This window comes from Tenrec ecaudatus, chromosome 4, assembly GCF_050624435.1.
Source record: "Tenrec ecaudatus isolate mTenEca1 chromosome 4, mTenEca1.hap1, whole genome shotgun sequence".
Lineage (NCBI taxonomy): Eukaryota > Metazoa > Chordata > Mammalia > Afrosoricida > Tenrecidae > Tenrec > Tenrec ecaudatus.
In genome coordinates, this window is record NC_134533.1 from 170,347,866 (window position 1) to 170,368,598 (window position 20,733).

General features: G+C 51.2%; 1 protein-coding gene across 1 annotated transcript in view; it reads right to left on the reverse strand.

Annotated features, from left to right (window-relative positions):
• The window catches only part of TNIK (TRAF2 and NCK interacting kinase), a 443,318-nt gene that overhangs the window by 78,853 nt on the left and 343,732 nt on the right, over window positions 1-20,733 (reverse strand). The window contains exons 10-12 of the mRNA XM_075547026.1: window positions 20,499-20,674; window positions 14,976-15,042; window positions 10,564-10,768 (exon numbers count right to left, since the gene is read on the reverse strand). Coding sequence (XP_075403141.1) covers window positions 10,564-10,768; window positions 14,976-15,042; window positions 20,499-20,674 — 448 coding nt within the window. The remainder of the gene's footprint in view (window positions 1-10,563; window positions 10,769-14,975; window positions 15,043-20,498; window positions 20,675-20,733) is intronic.

Genomic DNA, 20,733 nt, shown 5'->3' on the forward strand with positions numbered 1-20,733 from the left:
GAGTTCGGGCTCGCTCCTAGTCTCTGCTGAGGATGGAGAGGCAACCGAAAAGAAGGCTCAAAAACATTCCCTCCACTCATCCAGTAGCAGGGCCGCGGCAGACATCCGCGTGGAAGCAGGAATGAGTCCTTGGCAAATGGGCAGAGCTTGGTGACTGCAGACGGGTGGGGGAGGAGCTCGGGGCTCCCAGCAAAGAGAGCTGGCAGATGGTACAATCGACAAAGAAAAGCAAGTTTGGGGATAGGAGAGAGGAGCGTGCTGGGTTCCCGGGATGCGTTAAGGTCTACACATGCGCTTATTTGTTTTGCAGAATAATCATACAGGAATTATGAGCAGAAAACATCCGCATAGGAGCCGAGTGAATAATTTGGACGACAGACTCAAAACAGAGATATTTCCAACACTCACCCCAAGTGAGTCAGTGCCAGCCAGGGAATACAATAATTATGTGTACAAATCAGGCTCCTGGCAGGAAATAGCCCGTATTTAGCTAACTTTTCTTTCTTTCTTTTTTTTTTAACTCTAACTATTAATCTCTTTCTTGAAAAAATAACCCCAAACAAGTCTTTTGAAGATATAGCTGATTTTTCTGTGGACGATTTGTACATTCCTCAGCCAGGATTCCACACTGTTGTATAATTACATGCCACTCAGCTTCACCGTGTGAGGGGTACCAGGAGGAGCAGGGCTTCCCAAGTGCTCCGTAGCTTCAGAGAAAGACAGTCAAAAGTGACTCATAATAATGATCTCACTCGGATCAGCTGCCGCGGAGCACGGAGGCATCTGTCAGGGCTTCGGCTCCTATGGTGAGGCTGGAAAAATAAATCGCTCCCCCAACCTTCAGAGCGCACCCCGCCAATTTCCAGCTGCCGTGCCTCGATGGGAATGCCTTTCCCGGAAAAATGTTTGCTCTCTCCTCCTGCGCACGGGCTGTGTGACCCGACGGGCCTGAATCTGTCAAAGGCGGCCCCAGACTGGAGCCTCAGGGAGGCACCTGGACCAGGCGCTGAGGCGGCCGCTGAGCGCGGGACCAGGGCTTCAAGCCAGGCCACCTGCCCTTTCCTCGAGGCCTGGCACTGGGTGGGCAGGGAGAAGCGCGGGGGGGGGGGGGCCAATGAACCAAGGAAGGCCCTCGGGGCAGAAGACAACCCAGCATCCTCTTATATGACAGTGGGCACAGTCTCCCTCCTCTCAATCCTAAACAGCTTATGTCACACTGTACCTGAGGAGCCCCTGGGTGGTGCACAGGGTTAAGCATGGGGCTGCCAACGGGAAGGCTGGAAGTTCAAGCCGACCCAGAGACGCCTCCGCAGAAAGACCTGGTGAGCAGCCTGAGCCCCTGGAGCCCACTTCTCCTCTGACACGCATGCGCGGGGTTACCTGGCGTCAGATTCAAACCGATGGCAACAGACACCGTGTGGCACAGTTCTTTGACTTTGTCTTAGCGCCTCTGAACTGTCCTTTGAAGGTTATTGGTGGGCAGGGTCTCTGACCCGCAGCAGTTTTCATTCTCCACTGTGTATCCCCTGTGCGTACCTCCCCCAATGTGTGTCTCCACTGCCCCCAGCACCGTCACCCTTTGCAAGTTGGATGGGAAGAGAGGGGAAGCCAGCCTTGTGGAGCCTCAGGCCATCGACACCCACCTGTGTCCTCCCACACTCTCCTCAAGTAGTCCCTGCCCCCAAGTCAGATGCCCTGCCACCAGTCCGTTCCTGCTCATAGCAACCCTACAGCAGAGGAGAACTGACTCTGTGGGTTTCCAGAACGTTAGCTCCTTAGGGGAGTAGAAAGCCTCCTCTTTCTCCAGCAGAGAGGCTGGCGGTTTTGAACCGCTGACGTGGCAGTTAGCAGCCCAAGGAGTAACCCACTCTACCACCAGGACAATATTGGCTTCTACATCTGGCACTGGCTTACTAGTGATTTCCCATCTTAAAGAATGGAAGAAATAAAATAAGGAGTGAGCATACAAGCAGCTGGAAGTGTGGGGGAGGGGATCATAAACAGACTGTACATTTTACTCAAATTATGCCCTAATGGTAATAGTGGTCCTGCTGTCAAAACAAGGCTTAAACCAAGAACTCACACCCCCGGCAGGTGCTCCCGCTGTACCTGCACACACATTTCCATCCAGGGCTTCTTGGAGGTGTGGCCAATCAGGGTTGCTGCTTAAAAGTAGACGGCCAGAGACCCATGATCAATTCCTAACTCTCCCCCTCACTAGTGGGTGATTGATAATACCTCTTCCAAATGTTCTCCAGGCTAACCTCATCATTGTCTTCCTCTATGGGGTATATTTCTGGGGCCTTTGTCCCCTCTTTAGTCTTCTGCTGATGTGTTTAACAAACATGAATGTTTCGGGAAAGTTTTTAAATTGTGGTATATATATATATCTTTGCCAACTTTTACATGTACATTGAGCAGCAATGTCTATGTTCATCATGTGACCCTACCATTGTCACCACGTTTCCAAATGATCCCACCACCATTAACACAAATTCCATGCCCCCTAAGCAATGGTCCACCAAAGGTCTCACCTTTGGTCACCGCTCTGAAGCTGTTCTTGCCACACGCTTGCCTCTTTCACAGAGGTGGGGTGATAATAGCATTTGTCCCTCTGCGATAGGCTTATTTCACTCAGCATGTTTTCAAGGCTCATCCATGGTGTAGCACGTACCAAGGTTCTTTCGATAGCTCAGTAGTAGCCCAATGCATGGGTATAGCACATTTTGTCTATCCATTTATCCATCGATGGACATTTTGGCTATAGTTGGTTTTGTATGTGTGTAGGTGTGTGTGTGAAAGTTCTGTTCCTCCTCAGGGGTTTTGACACCTCCTGGAAAGAGCTGCGTGGTTGTACATGCATGCACGTGAGCTGGTTAATTGTAACGGCGAAAAGTTAATCCAGGAAAAAAAAAAAGAAGATGATACACGCTATGCCCAGTTGTCTATGCAGGATTTCTGCTCTTGGGGTTCTTGCCAGAAAATATAGGGCCCCGTTGTCTGAAATGACTCCCATCGGAAGGGCTCTGGAGTCCATCTTTAACTGTTCCTCACAGACTGCATGGACTAAGCAGAGCTGTGCATCTGTACCGGGGGCTCCGGCTGCTGTAGAAACAGTTCTGATGAGCCAGGCTTTCCTTCGAGGCCATGCACTTGTGCTCCGCAATGCTCTGGAACAGCGGAGTAACACTAACTACTGTGCTCACGGCAAAGGTATTGCCCCAGGCATTGTTCCTAGTACCACTCAACTTCTGCTGGATGAGTGCACAGCTCTGGATCATCTTTAGAGAGCTTGTGGTAGTTACAGAACCTGTTGTCAACTCGAGACTTAAGAGTGAAGGGGTGGACTTTAGCCTGTCAATCAGGTCATAGCTTGATGACCTTTGCAGGCACTAAGGAGATAAATAGCTCATTGGAAGTGGAACACATGCTCACTCCCTACAAGCCATTTCTATCGAGAAGACTCGTGGAACTGTGCTAGAGCCCTGGAGCTAAAGGAGCCATGTGGCAATCCTTGCCAGTGCTGAGATGCTTCCACTGCCACTGGATCCACAAGACTTTTCCCCCAGTGGCCTGTGATCTTCCTGCATTTGGCATCATTGTGTATGTTGTGTGAGTCTGAAGAGGAATTTACTGATTGATGTCAGACTTACGGGTTAATATTGGACTTATTAACTTGATCTGGACTGGGCTGGGATGTTTTCTCAATATTCAATTGCTCTTGTCTATAAAGCTCTTTTTTATACACACATGAGTGTCTATGAGTTTGTTTCTCTAGTCTACCTGGACTAGCACAGAGCTCACCCGAGGAAATGGTTTTCTCTTGTCACACAGAGAACATGGATCTCGAACCACTAGTGTTTGTCTCTCTGCTCAGTCACCAGGGCTCTCGGGGCCAGATCTGCAGCCTGCCTCTGGTGCCCTGCTTGGGATCCAGGCTGTTTAAGGGTTTGCTGAGCTGACCTGATCCCTAGAATCATCTTGTTTTTGTCTCTTGTCCGACATTTTGTCTTCTACTTTCTTTCCTTTCTTTTTGGATGATGTTTTTTCTTTTGCAAACCAGCTCATGTCCTCTTCCAGGAATGACATCAAGAATAAACCAGCACACACGCGGGAAAGCACCCCTCCCATTTTGCACATTCAAGTTGCTCTTGGAAGAATCCACATGAGAAGCTGTAGGTGTGTAGTTTGGTTCTCGGTTTAAACCACCTTTGTTCAGGTCACCTCTATAGGTGGGCAAAGTTGTTTTTCTAGAAGTGGGAGTGAATTTGCTCTCACCAAGCTGTGTCCCCTGGTGGGACAGGTGGTAGGAGGACGCTGAGGTAGCACAGAACCTGGCAGGGACCTAAAGGGAAACCTAGTCCAGTTATCCTTCTGATCTAAAGGGTGTTACCAAGTATGGGGCAAATGCAGATGAGTACAGTGAGCTCAGCACTCTCGGCATGCGGGATCCGTTAGTAAAAGCTACATCGCTGTAACCCGCGTGGTATTTTTATCTGAAAACATACTTTGCCGAATTCTAATGAGAGTCTTACAAAAGTCCTGTGACAAAAGTAGGGCGCGTGTCATTTATTATTTCCTACCTCTAGCACCTGTCTCAAAGCTCCAAGGCTTTGTCAATCACACTCACTGTCATAGCGTCGATGCCGACTCAGAGTGACCCTGCAGACCCAGGACAGAACTACGCCTGTGGATTTCTGAGACTGAAACTCATTACGGGAGTGGGAAGCCTCATCACTTTCCCTCCTTGTCCATGGTCTCTTGAAAAGTTAGGGTAAAGTCAAGGTGTGTCTACAGACCCTACTGAGAACTTCTCTGAGTACCAGGTACTTGCTGGACTAGGTGAGGTGATTTACAAAGCGTGAGGTCACACAGTCCCACTAAGTGACTGTAAGGTTTAGTATGGGTATTCCCAATGTACAGATAAACACATTAAATCTCAGAGAAGTTAGGTGGCTTGTTTCATGTCACACACAGCAAGAACATGGTGGCGCAGAGAACCCAGCTTGGTCAGAGGCCAGGCTCGTCCAGCTGTAGACTGACTACCTCCCAGCTCACAGACTCCAGTGGTGGAGTCTGTCCGATGAAGACCTCATGGGAAGCACAGGCACAGGCCCAATGGAAGTTATCTATCCTTTCGCCATCAGCACTTCCACCAACTCCCTGACGAAAGTCAAATGCTGCAGGGCCGAGGTCTGGTTCCTCACCAGACCTAAAACTAGGTTTCCAAGCCTTTAAAATTATTCATTCTCAATAGAGTGACGAGCAAGTTGTGTGGCATCTCTGAATTCACAACACAGTAAGGCTCTCAATAACAAGCTAGATGAATAACCATTAATAAGCAAAGCCAGCACTTATGGAATGCTTACGGTGGTGCCAGGCCCTGGTCGAAGCCCTTTGTATTTCATTCGCACACAACCCACTTAATTGGCATTACCTCGCCCATTTGACAGGCGAGGAAACCCAGTGCCAGACAGACCCGTCGCTTGCTGCTGAAGTTCACCGTGATCCGGTGGATTGCCCCGTCACGCTCTGTATGGAGTCTGGCTCTGGCCAGAATCTGCAGAAAGCTGGTTAAGGGCACCTCACCTGAACAAATCGAAAGGTGTCCAGCGACATCATGTTCCCTTTCCTCCACCTTTGGTGTATAACCTCCCTTCCTTTCACAAAAAGATTCGCCCTGAAGACACTGAGGAAGTCAAACAGGCAACCAAGGGCTCGTTCATTTCTCTCTACACCCAGGCCACGCTAATGAGAGACCCTCTACCTACTCCTGTAAAGCTTTCCTGGCAATCGAGTGCCCGCTGAGGCCTTCCTCAGAGTTCATGGGTCAGCTTTTGATCAGTGGGCAGCCTCCCACCAGTGTTGTCCGAGAGTGGGCTGCCAGGCTGGCATTGCGGCACACGGAGAGAGGAAGGCAGTTGGTTCTAAATGCATGTGGCCACAGGAGGCTTCCCGAGGAATTCTGGTCCAGGCTCATCTACAGACACTGGTCTACCCGACAACTCAGAAGCCCCTTCTCACAGAGCCTCAGTTTCTCCAGGGAGAACAGCTGCCTGGGTTTCAGGGTGTCCCACAGAGAAGCAGGAGTGGCCTGCTAGGCATTCTGAGCATCCAGGACTGCGCAGGTTGGTGCAACGTGATGTTGTTGAGTTGATCATCTGACTCAGCCTGACCCTCCTGCAGGACATTCTTTACTGCCCCGCAGGGTTTCTGAGACGAGCCCTGGCGGTACAGTGGTTACACAATGGGCTGCTAACTGCAAGGTCAGCAGTTCAAAACCACTTAAAGAGTGACAGTCTCAGAAACCACTGGGGCAGTCCTACCCAGTCCTCTAGAGTCACTATGAGTTGGGATTCACTTGATAGCAACGGAGATTTTATTTATTTTTGAGGGTTTCTGAGGCTGTAAATCTTCATGAATGCAGACTGCCATAGCCTTCTGTGGAGCACCTGGCAGGTTCGGCTAGCGGCCAAAGCTGGACCCACTGCAGCCCAAAGGCTTCTCGGCAAGTGTCAGAGTTGGTGGGCAATCTCCATGTTTTCCCGGACATTACTCTGAAGCTTCCATACGAGACCCTCAGATCAAATTCTGAGGACCAGTCCATGAAAAATAAAAAACACGCCCCAATGTGGTAGCACCTTGAGTGAAATAAGTCCATCACAAAAGGACAGAGGCTGACCAATCTCCCTGCGACGAATGGCCAAGAATTGGCAGAGATCTGGGGATGGAAGTTTACCAGTGGCTCCAGGGGTCACAGGCCGTGGGAGAGGAGAGGAGAGCAGGAAAACTGGGTTTAGGAAGCACCAAGTCCCTGCTTCTGGGGATGGTTGCACCTGGTTGGGATAATTAGTGTCACTGAATTAACTGCACACGTAGAAATGTGGCACAGGCAATAAGCATGAGGGTTTACAATGCGCACTCTGGAGGGGACACAGTAACACGCAGTGAAGAAGCCCTTTGTGTCCCTCAGGTTCTCTCTGTCTGTGTGGATCCCACGCCTCTTGACACCGTGTGTGGCTCTCTGCATGCACGTGGCCGCAGAGCGCCAAGGCCTGGGCCCGGCCTCCTCCCAGATAGTGAGCTTCGGTCTGATGGCTGACTCCCAGCTGTTTCATAATTTCTGTCCAGTTATTAAAAACACGAGTGAAGGCCCAGCTAGTGCGTGTACAGCCTTCACATTGATGTCATGGAATTGGGAGCTGCTGGGCCCGCCACTGACGGGCCTCCCTGGGACACATTCAGATGGCTATCGTTAATGACTGAGGGGGTCCATGGCTATTTCTCTGCCGTGTCAATGCATTGACACACTAGGTCCTGCAATGGGGGGATTACATCTGCTCAGGGTGCTTTCTTCTGGTGTAGAGCCCTGGGAGTGTGGTCCCGTAGGTGGTGGGACTTATCACTGGTGGAAAGCCACAGCAAACGCCTGCCCTGTTTCCGCCTTCGGTCAAGAGAGCTTGCTCAAAGCGGCCTTCAACAGCAAGTCCTCGCCCTGGGAAGGGATGACTCAGGCCAGCAAGGAGGCAGGAAGCAGCAAGCTACAACATTCCCCTCTGCAGACAACGCTCTCCGCAAGCCTACCTTGGTCGGCTTACTTGGGGCCAGCCACGGGTCTTTGATGGATTGACTCTGCTAATTCTTGAAGCTTCTACGACCCCATTTTATAAATGGGAAGCCCGAGGGAAACCCGTTGTCTTTTTTTGGGGGGTGGGGAGACACGATTCAATCCATGACAATACTGAAAAAAATATTGTCTTTATCCATTGGGTGTTCACTAGCTAAGTCTGAGGATTAGATCACTGTCTTAAGCTGAAGGCGTCACTGAAGCCCATACCCCTGGGTGAGCCCACTGAAACACCATGGGCAGGGCTTCTGCTGTCACAGATGTGTGTCTCTGTGTGTGGGTGTGCGGGTGTATGTGTGTGTGTATAGCTGTACAGTGCAACATCCTGACAGCTGGGTGGTGGGAAGACAAGCTAAACAGTAACAATGTGCTATGTTGATTGTAACCAGTGAAAGGAGCTCCAGCTCTTAGAGATTAGTCCTCAGAGAAACACCCTTCTGGTAATCAGTGCTAGCTGCTCTTGGGCCAGTTCTGACTCCTGGTGGCCTCCCAGGGGCTCCAAGCCTGTGACCTGTCAGAAGCAGATCTCCAGACCTTTCTTCCAAGGTGCCTCTGGTTGAGATCACTTAAGTATTTGCACCACCCGGGGCCTGCGCATCGATGATGAGTCATCAGGGCTTCTCACGAATGGGGGCTGGGTTGAGGCTTTCTACGAATGACCTCATCTAACCGTGAGGACAGCCCCACAAGGTGATTGACACAGGTGTTTCCAGTTTTGCAGATGAGAAGGTGGAGGTCCACGGATGCTGGCTCAAATACATTTGAGTCAAGGTTATCTGCTGTCCGTCGCTGTTGAGCAGATTCTGATTCAGGACAGCCCCCAAGTTATTTAGTAAACTCTAGTCTGTCACTCTGTCTTTCCCAAGACTTCTCAAATGCTCCATTGTCCACAGGACTTTTCAGAGTTTCCACATGTTGTTCCAAAGAATGACCTAATCCACTAGGGTCTTCTCGGGCCCCACTCCAGTGAGGAAACATCTGTGAGAAGGGCCTGGTCCTCCATGAGTGGAAGGCGGAAGCTAGGAGAGAATGTGAGCAAAGGCCAGGAGCAAAATCTAGAGCAGGCAACCAGGGCACGTTTGGCAATCACTGGCAACGCTGAAGCTGGATTTGACATCAGGAGGTGGTTCCTGAACGTTCTTCCACCTACCATGTTCCAGTGACTTCTCAGAACGACCTCGGGGCTGGGGATAAGCATGGCCTCCAGGGTGCCCCCGCCCTCCAGTCACCCAGGTACCAGTGAGACAGAGAGGATGACCCAGGGGCACAGGTGGCACGGCACGCAGGGCCCTCAAATCCAAGCAGGCATCTTCTGACTCCACACCTTGATGCTCCACCTTGCAGGCTGAGAGCTTAAAATGAATGTGTTTCTAGAGGGCATGACCAAGGACGGCCTCCTTAGGGATTTATTCATTCATTTTCCCTTTTTCTTCTTATGGTCAGTGGAACCCAGCGTTTCGGTCAACTCCCTTCGCCTGTGGGCAGTGGGTGGGGTTGAAGCCCTGGGCTCCACCTTCCCTGAAGCTGGAATGCTCAGTTTTCCTTGCTCCCACACCATGGCCTCTCCTGGAGTCTCATCTCCCCATGGCCTCTGGGCTGCCTACTCCTCTGGCTTGGAGCCACGGTGCAGCCACACTGGTGTATGAAACAAAGACCACTAGTGAGGAGCAAGAGGGTCTTTGGGAGAATTCTAAAATTCCTGTCCCACCACCACACTCCAAGTGACACTTTCACCTACCTTCCAATTTCCGTAAGAGCTATGCGAGCTTACAGACTTTGCCTCGCTGTTCAGGGACTGTGATTTCTCTGGCTGAGGATGGGCACGTTGGGGACCTGGGCAAGGTTCTGGGAGGGAGGCTTTCATAATGCCTGAAGACCACAAAGACCGGTCACATCGGGAAGTGGGGCTGGGAGGGGGTGGGGGACAGTCTTGGCCACAAACCAGAGGACAGACAGGTCAAGGGCACTGTGCACGAATATGTGAAAGGACTTGTGAAAGGATTTTACTAGTGCGTAGAGGACTGGTGGTGTAGTGGGCATGCGTTGGGCTGCTAATTGCAAGGTCAGCAGTTCAAAACCACCAGCCAGTGCATGGGAGAAAGACCAGGCTGTGTACTCCCGTAAAGCGTTACAGTCCCAGAAATTCACAAGGGCAGTTCTATCCAGTTCTATCCTGTGAGTCATCATCAACTCAATGGCAATGAGTTCAGGGTTTGTTTGTTTTTTGCGGGGGGAGTTTAGGGTTTGTTTGTTTGTTAGGTTTTTTTCAGGACCAAGAGGCAAGGCCTCCTTTTACCACACATGCCATTTCTTTCCTCTGACTATTCCCCATGGTCTCATTCACCTGTAGACTTCACCTCTCATTCTCACACGCAGTCATTTCATATGAATTCTTTAGCTCTCAGAATGGATACCGACCAAGTAGCTAGTGTGCAGGCTGGAGACCTGGTGATCTGTTCAGCTGAGAAAGATGACAGCTGAGAAAATCCCGAGAGGCGATTCTACCTTGTCATGTGGGGTCACTATCAGTTCTGAATCGACTCCTGGCACCTAACAACACGTTAGTGGATGGAAGATAAAATTCCTGTCCTCATGGGGTTTACACTCGAGTGGGGTGAGACAGACATAGACCTAGACACTGAGGTAGACATTGACGTTGACATGGACGGACATAGAGAGTCTGCTGGAAGGGGACAAGAACTAAGCAAACACAGTCCGCTGGGGAAGGCGGACAGGGCTTAGGGAGGGTGGCCCATGTGTAGTGACGGTATCTGAACCTGCCACCCTCCGTCAAAGCCCGTAAGAGCAGACAGGCCTCTCGGTCATGGTGTGGATGCTCCCGGCCGGCTGTGGGCCCTCCCTTGGTGTAGGGCCGGGCCCCAGGTGACAGGTGGGTGTAAGCGCAGAGGTGCAGGGTGCAGCGGCCATGCCCTTACCTCCTCCAGCCGCCGCCGCTGCTCCTTCTGCTCTTCGATGCGCTTCTGGCGCTCGGCCAGCAGCTGCCTCTTGTGCTCCTCATTCTCCCGCTGCTGCTGCTCCAGCTGCTGCCTCCGCAGGGCCTCTGAGCGCTCCTTGTTGGCCAGCTGGAGTCGCAGGAAGTCCCGGCGCAGGGTGGACTCCCCTGGCAGGTTCAGAATGGAGCTGTGGGCAGGAGGAAGGGAACAGGATCCTCAGGGACGGAGCAAGGGGCCGTCTCCACCAGGAGCCTGCAGCCCCTCTCTCCCTCAGGGGACAAGCCACGTGCTCATGCTGACGGGCACTAGGTCCTCCACGAATGACCTCATGTACCCCAGAAAGGCACAGAGTCACGGTAGGGGGCTGCGGTTGGGTCTCCCTTTCCGTATACATACCACTGTCCCCACCCCTACAGGTCCACATTCCTGGGTCATCACCTCTCCCTAGAACGGTTGTCACCTCATCCTTGTGACACGGCAAAGATCTGCAGCCACACGCTGTGGCAGGCGGGCAAGTCCTAACTGCAGACTGGCTCTACTTCCCATTTCAGAAAGGCAAGAACAGAGCCACCAACTGCAAGTGAGCAGCGGGGCGCAGATGAGTACACAGCTTTCCAGGTTAAAGATCACTCTCACCCTGACTCCCCCGCTCCAGCCACACGAGGCAAAGGCCACACTGCTCCTGAGAAGCCATGGTCAGTTGGAGAAGGGGACCAACCTGTGTTTGCTAAGTCCCAAGAGATCCGGGCTTGTCTCCGGCCACCACAGTTACAGAGCAGGCCCATGGTTTAGTTTGGACCACGGCAGGTACATCTGGGCCTTCTACCCAGCCCGTCGATTCTTAAGTATCATGGGCCTCAGTTTCCTCGGCTGCACAGGAGGGCTGCGCCCATGTGCATGGATCAGAGTGAACAGGGGCAGGAACACCACAGACAGATTCCACCTACCACCCCAAGGGTGCTCTTAATGGCGCGTGAGTCACTCAAAGTTACAAGTTCCTCGGTTAGTCTGCATAGCAGACTAACAGGCAAGTAACGTCACCGGAAACGGGTTGTATCTGTTCATTCTGACAGAGCGCCGTTGATCTTTCTGGCAGCTTCCATTAGAAAGAAATCGATTACTAAATAAATAACCACCAAGTGCCTCCTACGGGGCAGGCATTGCACTCAACCTGAGTCATGGTGGCGACCAGATATAAGTTTTCTCCCGTCAGCTTATCTTCTTTTTGGGGACGGCAGGCAGACAAATAAACAGACGCACAGGTAAAAGCACTTTGGGTCTTAGAAGCGCCACAGAGAACAAAGCAGGGCGATCGGTTCAGAGTGACTGGGTCTGGGGCAGGAGATGAGAAGCAAGGGTCTGGAAGGGTCTCTCTGAGAAGGTGGCAACTGAACTGAAATGCAAAGGAGGAGGCGTCCACAACAGGAAGAGGGAGGGAGAAGAGAGGGGAAGGGAAAGCCAGGGGAGAAGGGAGAGGGGCCTCTTTGAGTAACTGAACACCAGCTTATCTTGCTGGGGGGGAGGTTAATAAGAGAGAGGGAGGGGTCAGAAGACAGGGCCAGCTGGGGAAATCCCTGGGCCATGGCAGCCATGGAAAGGTTTTAAACAGGAGAGTAACGTGCGTGCACTTGGTGAGGTGGTGGAATGGGTAACAGACAGATGGCTGGCGACTGGAGCAGTACTTCGGAAGAGGCCCTGGGGAATGGGATCCAGATGAGAGTGGTGGGGAGGAACGATAAGGGGAAAGCCTTGGCGGTGGATTTGGTGGAAGCTCCTAATGGATCCGTTGTGTGGAGTAAGGGCTGGTTTGCTGGGTTCAGTGCACAGCTGGGAGATGCGGGTGGAGAGGACAGGAGCAGGGAATGCTGGGGAAAGAGCAGGTTGGGTGGAAGTTAGTGAGGGGGTCTAGGCTTTGTTGGGGCAAGTGGTTAGGGTGCTCTGTGAGATGTCACCAAGAAATGACTCCAGGTCTTGAGGCCTTGTTTATGATGTTCCAAAGACAAAGCTTAGCTTCTACTCTGAAAAGCAATCGCCACCAAGTCGACTCCGGCTCATGGTGATCTCACGTACGTTATGGCTGCGTAGACGCACACTCCACAGGGCTTTCCATGGATCACTCTTAGGAAGTCGATGGTAACGCCTTTCTTTGGAGGGGCCCTGAGTGGACTAGTCTTGCCAATGGTCTGGTCCCTTGACGAACAAGTTCACAGACTGCAGTGCCCAGGGGCTCCTGCTCATACACCTCCCCTAAAGCTTTTCGGCCTTGGTGTCAAACTCAAACAAGAAATTCCAGGCCACAGTGCCTGTCCAGACCACAGACCATGTGCTGTGTGCAGAGGTGATGGATTTGGTGAACCCAGACTCACATTGGCTCCGGGACATTGCCGATCATGTGAATTGTGTCGAATCAAGGTCAGGGGCTCTGAGCGGCATGTCTGACCCAATCATTGACTCTGTGTGTGACCCGGTTATCACTCTCAGGCTGCTTGCTACCTCATTTCTAAAATGAGATAAGCACTGTCCTTTTCTACTTTTCCAGAATTTATGAAGATTAATGAGATGCAGTCCGAAAATCAGACTAGGCACGCGATCTCCCGGGTGCCACAAAGACATGCTCCATTGCCCAAGTGCTCAGGCAGCACTGGGGTAGCCCAGGGGCTGAGTCCTGACATGCTGTTCAGCAAATGTTACAGAAGACAAGAATCTCCGTGCTATAGCGAAGGGACCAGGAGGGGGGCAGGGCCCTCTGGGGATCACTGTGCCCGCAGTGTGAGAGCATCGTTGAACACAGGCTATTTGGTCCTTGGCCTTTTCTGGACATGCATGCTCCATGTCTTCATCAAGGTCAACATGGGAGGGCCACCAGTGCAAGTGTGGCAGTTCCATCATCTCCTGTCCATCTGCAAAGGGGTGGAGTCTAGCCTGTCAATCAGGTCATAGCCAATAAGGCCTCTATGTCATGGCCTTCTCCTGAGGATTCTGGGAACTCCCGTCTTCCTCCCTAGAGGCGGGGTGCACACACACTCTCTCTGTGCTTAATCTTCCAGCTGATAAGACCCATGGAGCTACACTGATGGAGCCAGAGCCCTGGAGCTGGAGGAGCCACTTAGAGACTCATGCCAGCGCTGAGATACTTCCACCACCACCGGGTTCACAAGACTTCCCACCCACTGGCCTGTGATTTTCCTGCATTCAGCATCATTGCATGTGTTGTGTAAGTTTGAAGAGGACTTTATAGATTGATATCGGATATATGGGCTAATATCGGGTTTATGGACTTGATCTGCACTGGGCTGGGATGTTTTCTCAATATTCAACTGCTCTTGTATATAAAGCTCTTTCTTATCCATATGAGTGCCTCCCTGGATCTTTTTCTCTAATACACCTGGATTAACACAGTAAGCACCAGCTGGAAGAAGAGCATTGGCCTTTGGTCTGTGACCTTGGGAAACCCTGTAGCAGGTGAAGAGAGGAAACCCATAAGCCTTGTAAGCTTATTCTGGTCTCTTAGCATGAACCCAGTATCGTGGGGTTGAGTTCATCACAAGCATGCTTCTAGCTGATTACAGCAGCAGCAGTGGCTACGCCGGCCCTTCTCCTTGTGAGGAACCACTGCTTAGATGGCTACAAAACAGGGACTCATGTACCTTGATGTCTCTTCTCCTTGTGAGTTTACCCAATGGTCCATGAACAGTACAGGGGGCTGCAGTGGGTGTGGCCAAGCTCCTGGACTCGAGGGACCAAGAACACTGCTGCCGCCAGTAAATTATCCCGAGAGGAAGTCTCGTGAGGGTGAGCACACAAGCCTGATGGAGACAGCCAGACTCCATCAAAGTCAAGCGAAATTCAAAACCCGGGAGGGTCACACCAGAGCAGCCCCTGATTCTGAAGTCCACCGTGGGCAGAGCATACACGTGTCTAGTCAGGGTTAACCTCTTGGAAATCATTTCCCCTTGTGTCAGACTGTGGTTAAAATGGTAGGACATGTGACAAGGGCAGTGGCTGCCGGCACAGACTTCTCACAGGTTTGCAGAAATAAACCGAGTAACTCAAGTCCTGGCATTCCACCTGTGCCCCCAGAAATCTGCAGGGAACTTCATGTGGTCTCACCCAGATGCCACCATCCATGCCTCCTTTCTGTGCAACATGCTACACAGGTGAGGTGACCAGGCTGAAGACAATAGCCACTAACCTTGGGTGGGTGGGGGCAAGACAAAGGATATGCTGATGGTCAAGCTTTCATGAGCATCTACTCAGGGAACAATTCCCCAATTAATGAGTACAGTCATGGATCATCAGGTTAAGACCACCCTGGTACATCGTACAAGTGAACCTATGAATCAAAAGGAAGGTTGCAGTGGATTTCCCACAAACACGCCCATTCCACCTCCTACCTGGGCTCGCCGGAGTCGTTCTCCTCTTCCTCCTCCTCACTTCCGCTGTACTCGTACTCGGTCTCATCTACGAGAGAAAGACGCAACACATCAGCCCCCTTGCTTTTACCTACCAGTAACCAGAGGCTCAGAGGGTGGGAGTTCATGCTGGGCTGAGACGAGGCTCCGTGTCTCCTGACTTGAAGGCCAATTGTGGAACAAGATGGCAACCCCGCCAGCTGGATTCAAGTCCGTGGAATTGCCCTGCACAAGGCTGCCTAGCTGTGCTTGCATATTTGGCCCTAGGGCCTCACTCGCACCAGGAGCCCTGTTGGTGTAGTCGTTACAAATTGCGCTGCGATCTACATGGTCATCACTTCGAAACTCCCCGCAGCAGCTCCATGGGACAAAGACTGGGCTGTCTACTCCCATAGCGGTTAGTCTCAGAATCCCACGGGGGAGGGTGGGTAGGTGGGAGGGATGGGGCGTTGCTATGAGTCAGCATTGACTCAATGGCAGTGAGTTTGGATTTTATTTTTGCCTCGCTCTTACATGAAGTGAAAAATAACCTTTCAGTCTGTGCTAACTTGCATTACCAGGCCTCTGAAATCAATCTGGTATTGACTCCCTTCACTGTTCACGTATTGACCATATTAATCACGTTTTAAGTAGGAGTTTCATTACAACCGCTATGGATCCGCAAATAGCCTTGAGCACGATATAGCGTGTGCTAAATATTGTGTTGCAATACGTGCTAAGAAGATACAGAGTTAAAAGTATTGGCTCGACTCGCTGGGGCTGTTCATTTCAATTACATGAACTATTAAGTGAACCACGATGGAAGAATGAGCAAGGCATGCGTCCTGGCTTTGAAGGTGGCCTGAGCCCAATGTAAGTCATCAGAGGCACAGAGAAGAAAGTAAAGCCTATGGGTCTCTCCCACGGCTGGTCCCACGTTAGAGACTTTCCCTAGGTTCTCTCCGTTATTTCTTATAAGGAAGCATGGTTTTCAAAAGAGGACACTGAGATTGTAAGAAGGTGGGTGAGCTGACTGGTGTCAATCTGGGATTTGGGTCTAGAATGGAATCCAAGCCTTGCAAACGATTTAAAAATGGGTAATATTTTACAACACGCTCTGTCCTAAATAGAAGCGCACACATAGACCAACTGAATATCCGAAAAAGCAGCAGTCGTTCTTGGAGCAGTGAAGGCTTTGGAAAAGAAACAAACTGGGTCTGCGGAGTGGGGAGTCCTTCTCGAGGTAGGAGAAGGGCATTCCTAGCCATGTAGCCACCCGGGTAAGGCTGGCACATGACGTATTCAGGAACCACTGAGTCACCATCGGCTAGAAGTCTGGGTGTGGGAAAGGAGGGGAAAACAGGGCATCATAAGCCTACCAAGACGAGCACTACTCTGCAGGCAACGAGGAGCCTTCGGAGGAGCATCTCTGCAGGGGAAATGTCTCATTACTGCCACGCCGGGCTATCTATCGAAGTACAACTTTGTAGATTTGGCATTCCTCAAAAAGAACTGAAACTGCAATTTGGTTATATGACCAGCAGGAGGAAGATGTCACAGACTCAGAAGGATTCCACTTGATCATAAACTTACATGAACACACTTTTCCTTCTACAGCATTTAGGCACTAATTCAGAAGAACTTAACTCACTGCCATCGAGTCAATGTGGGCTCATAGCAAGCCGCTGCGGGTTGTAACTGAGACCGTAACAGCTATGGGCGTAGAAGCCCAGCCTCACTCTCCCTCAGGGCTGCTGCTGGTTTCAAACCGCCGATCATACAGATTGCTGCCCAACCACGGGTTCCTTTAGGCACTGATGTGAGCAAGAGAGGCCAACCAGAATTTAATGACTTCATGTGCGTTTTATATAAATATCTTTTTGATATTCAGATGTTTGTAATTTGGGGGCTACTTATTTTAAAGGTATTATTTTTCATAAAACTACAACTAGCCTGACCAAAGTTCTCTTAACGTTCCATACTGACCGTTTAATATTGAACACTTTCCTGAAATACATACACAGGGAGTTCCAGGTAAAACACAGAAAAAATATTTTTGTTGTCCTCGAGTTTTGGTGCACCGTGGTGGGATGGGTCTGCACGCACACTCCCAATTCAAAACACAGCAATTTTGTGTGACAAAGGACGCTATGGCAAGGGAAGAGCCACACATCCATCCGGGGGCTTGCGCTCTCTGGGGTAAAAGCTTCACTTGGTAACGTCCTCAATTTTAATACTGCACCAGAACCTGCTTTTATTGTTTTTATATTTCTTGGCTAAATTAGCATGAATCTAAGGAAAAGGTAATATAAGGTTTTGTTTTTTTATAAAAGGTAAAACCAAAATATAAAGGAACACAAAATGAAAGTAATTGATCTGACCCAAAGTTGGTCATCGAAGGAAGAGCTGTGTGCAGGAGGGGGTGGGGGAGCCTTACAGGACAGCCCTAGTCATGTGAATAACCAGTCGCCAATGGAGAGACCTCATTGGCTCTGATGCCCTTCCTGGGACAGCAGATAAAAATACTGCTCCTGGCAGCCCTACCTCTAACCAGGACTGGGCGGGTCAAGTTATCAAGTGACTCTTGAACACGCCCCCCCACCCCCCCCACCCCCCGCCGCCCTGGTGTGAAAGGAAAGGTCAAGGGCTCCAACCTTCCAGGGGCTGTGGGGGAGGAAAGACCTAGTGCAGCCCTTGAAGGCAGTTCCTCTCCATCCCGCAGGGTGGCGGTCAGAGTCAACGGACAGCAGGCAGCATGAACAATCTCCAATACGCTGCCCCTTCTGCCCGGCAGAGATGGAACACAGCCATCTACCTCGCAGCCCAGTGACTTCGGAAGCACGTCGGTGCCCAGCCTCTGGCAACGATTCAAGGCCTGGGCTCTCCCCGACTCTCCTGGGTCGGAGGGAGGTGACTACGAGCTCTCACCTCTCCAGGACATTACATCGCGTTTCAGGACAGAGTTGCTCAGCTGCTTCTTGTTGTCCAGAGTAGGAGCCAAGTGGCTCCAGCTCCTGGCCACCTTACTAATGTGTAACAGTGTCTGGTCCTGGGTCACCTTCAAGGCTGCTGGTCTGGTGCAGGCCACTGCTAGAGCTGCGGGGTCCGCTGTGCCCCTGAGGACTACTTCACGGTTGCCGAATCGGAGACTGACTACTATTTGGCAAGTACTTTGGCCGGCCAGCCTTCGGGTTGAGTGTCTCACATTATTATCTCTTAGCACGTTTCTCACAGTCCCGGGCAATCGATCAGACGATGACCTCCCAGCCCGGTTTCTTAACAAGAAGAGCTTGGGGGTGATGGCGGGAAGAGCTGGAATTGGGACCCAGGCCTTGTATGTCTGATGAACGGTTCTGTAACAGGCCTTAAACATTTTGAGTGCACGGAGTGACCCGAGACCACCATCAATAAACTGCTGTCAAGTGACGGGACATACGGACGCCGGACTCTTCTTGCCAGCTTCCTCCAGCTGGGCGAGGCTTCCCGCTCCTGGGGTTCGAATGACCCCTCCCTCCGTTCCACAGACTCTGGAGATGGGCCTCTTTTAGTCTTTGCCGCATGAGCCCCCTCTCCGGAGTCTTCTACCCTCACCAGGCACTCCCCTACTGTCCCCTCACTGTCGGAGGAAGGACTCTCACCTTCAGCCGTCCCTCAGGATTTCTCCTCCGACCTACCCAAACTCGGATACTAGCACTCCACCCCGTGCCTCGCAGACTGCTCACCTCCCCCTTCTCCGTTCCCAGTCCACCCCGAGAGGGAAGCTGCCTTCTGGACATCCACTGCAGGGGCCAGGAAGAAGGGGCGTATAATTAAAAGGAGAGCAGGCTGCACCGTCTCCCACTTCCCCATCAGGATGGGGAAGCAAAGGGGAAGCGGACAGGAGGAAAATCACATCCTGATGCGTCCTTGCACACCTCACTCACCATGCTCTCACGCCGACCTTTCCAGCCCCATTCAGTGTGCCCTGCTACCTGCACTCTCCTGGGATCCAGCTGACTTGTCTCCTCCAGTCCCGCCTCCTCACTCCTTAGCCTTCCCGACCCTGCCTTCGACTCCCCACGAAAACCGGCTCCAGACACGTGCTGCGTTCTCTCCCGGGCGGTGTGTGCACAGTGGAGGATCATACCCCTAGGGACTGCAAATCCCTTTGGATAATACCTTCAGGGCAAAGGTTCCACAAAAATAACTAAAGAGCTGGGTAAACTATTATAAACTTCTCTGTACGTTCATCAAGATGCTGAGAAACTAAGTAAATGGGAAGCCACGCATGCTCAGGGTGTGGGCGTTGGTTTCACCCGGTGAAATCAACCATAATTCTTCAGCTACAAGGAGAAGCACAGAGGGAAGGGAGAAGGGCCTGTCCTATATGGGAGTCCGCCCTTTGTGGAGGTGAGAGTGCATCCTCTCTCCGTCACAACCAGAACTTTGAGCCAATTCTTGCTCCCTTGGTCATGGCAGAGAAAGCAGAGCCAGAGGAACCTGAACTGGTAAAATGTGAATGCGCCTGGGCAATAACCAGGAGAAAAATGAGGAGGGAATGGACCGTCATTTTAATCTCGTTCTGAGAAAACCAGCGCAGCATGCACGTGACATCGCAGTCACATCTCAAGACTGGCACGCTCAGCAAAAGTGGGCCTAGCTCAGAGATAGTGGCCAAATTTGCCACTAAGAATGTGTGTGGCACTCCACAGTTCTGCCAATACACCAACTTCCCTCATGTTTTCCTGGAAGGGCTCCCCAGTATCTTCTGAATCTCCCTTTTCAGGGGTTGTGCCTGTCATTTTTCCTGCTCCGGTTGTTATTCCACTTTGCCCACCTTTCAACGTTTTGGATCCATTCCCATTTGGCTTTACTGGTCTAAAAGGTGGATCAATTTGAAACCCAACTCCAAGCACACATGGGATAAAAAAGGCTATTTCAACATTTGTGGAGAAGGTAACGGAAACTTCCCACCAAACCACCCAACTACAGCCTCAGGCAAAAAGGGTGTGCTTAACAGGTAGAGCTATGATTTAGAGTTTGGTCTCTACAAAATAAAGACTCTCACTTAATGGCCTTGCAGCTCAAAATCCAATGCTCCTGGCAAGCTAATCGCCTTGTACAGTACTGCAGGGAAACGGAAACGTCATCCTGCCTCCTAGAGAGCTGACTTCGAAGGAGCCTCGCTGCACAGATACGCAATGTTGAAGTCTGACAGCGCAGAAAGGCTGACGCCCCCCCTCCCCTTTTCTTTTAAGGTTGCCTGTCTTCTGTAGTTTCTAGACTTGTGAACGTGAATATTCGTGTGGATTAAGAGGATCACTTGTCCTTTCTGAGCACATGACTTTGCTCAGTGCCTGGAAGAGGCACAGGCCTCGCAGTTCTGTCCCTTCACGAAAGGGCTCTATTTCAGTAGTTCCACGCCACTCATGGCCGCAGGCTGAATGACACAGGCCCATTTGAAATCCCCACCTTCCAATACATCAAGAGCCCGTGACTCACTCTGTTTTTTGTCCCCCCCCCCTGAAATAAAAAGAGGCTTCTAACCTTTTTCTCCTCGTTTCTTCTTTGTTCTATCGATATGATCCTTGAGTTGAATGCGGACCTGTCGCTCATTAGGTTGGTCTCGTATAAACGGATGCTTCATCAGCTGCTCGGTGGCTGGTCGCTGGCTGTGATTCTTTACTAAGCAGCTCTCAATGAAAGACTGAAATTTTTTTGACCTGCCAAATGAAAGAGAGGAAGCCACAGATCAAGGGACGGTCTGAGAAATGGCAAATGC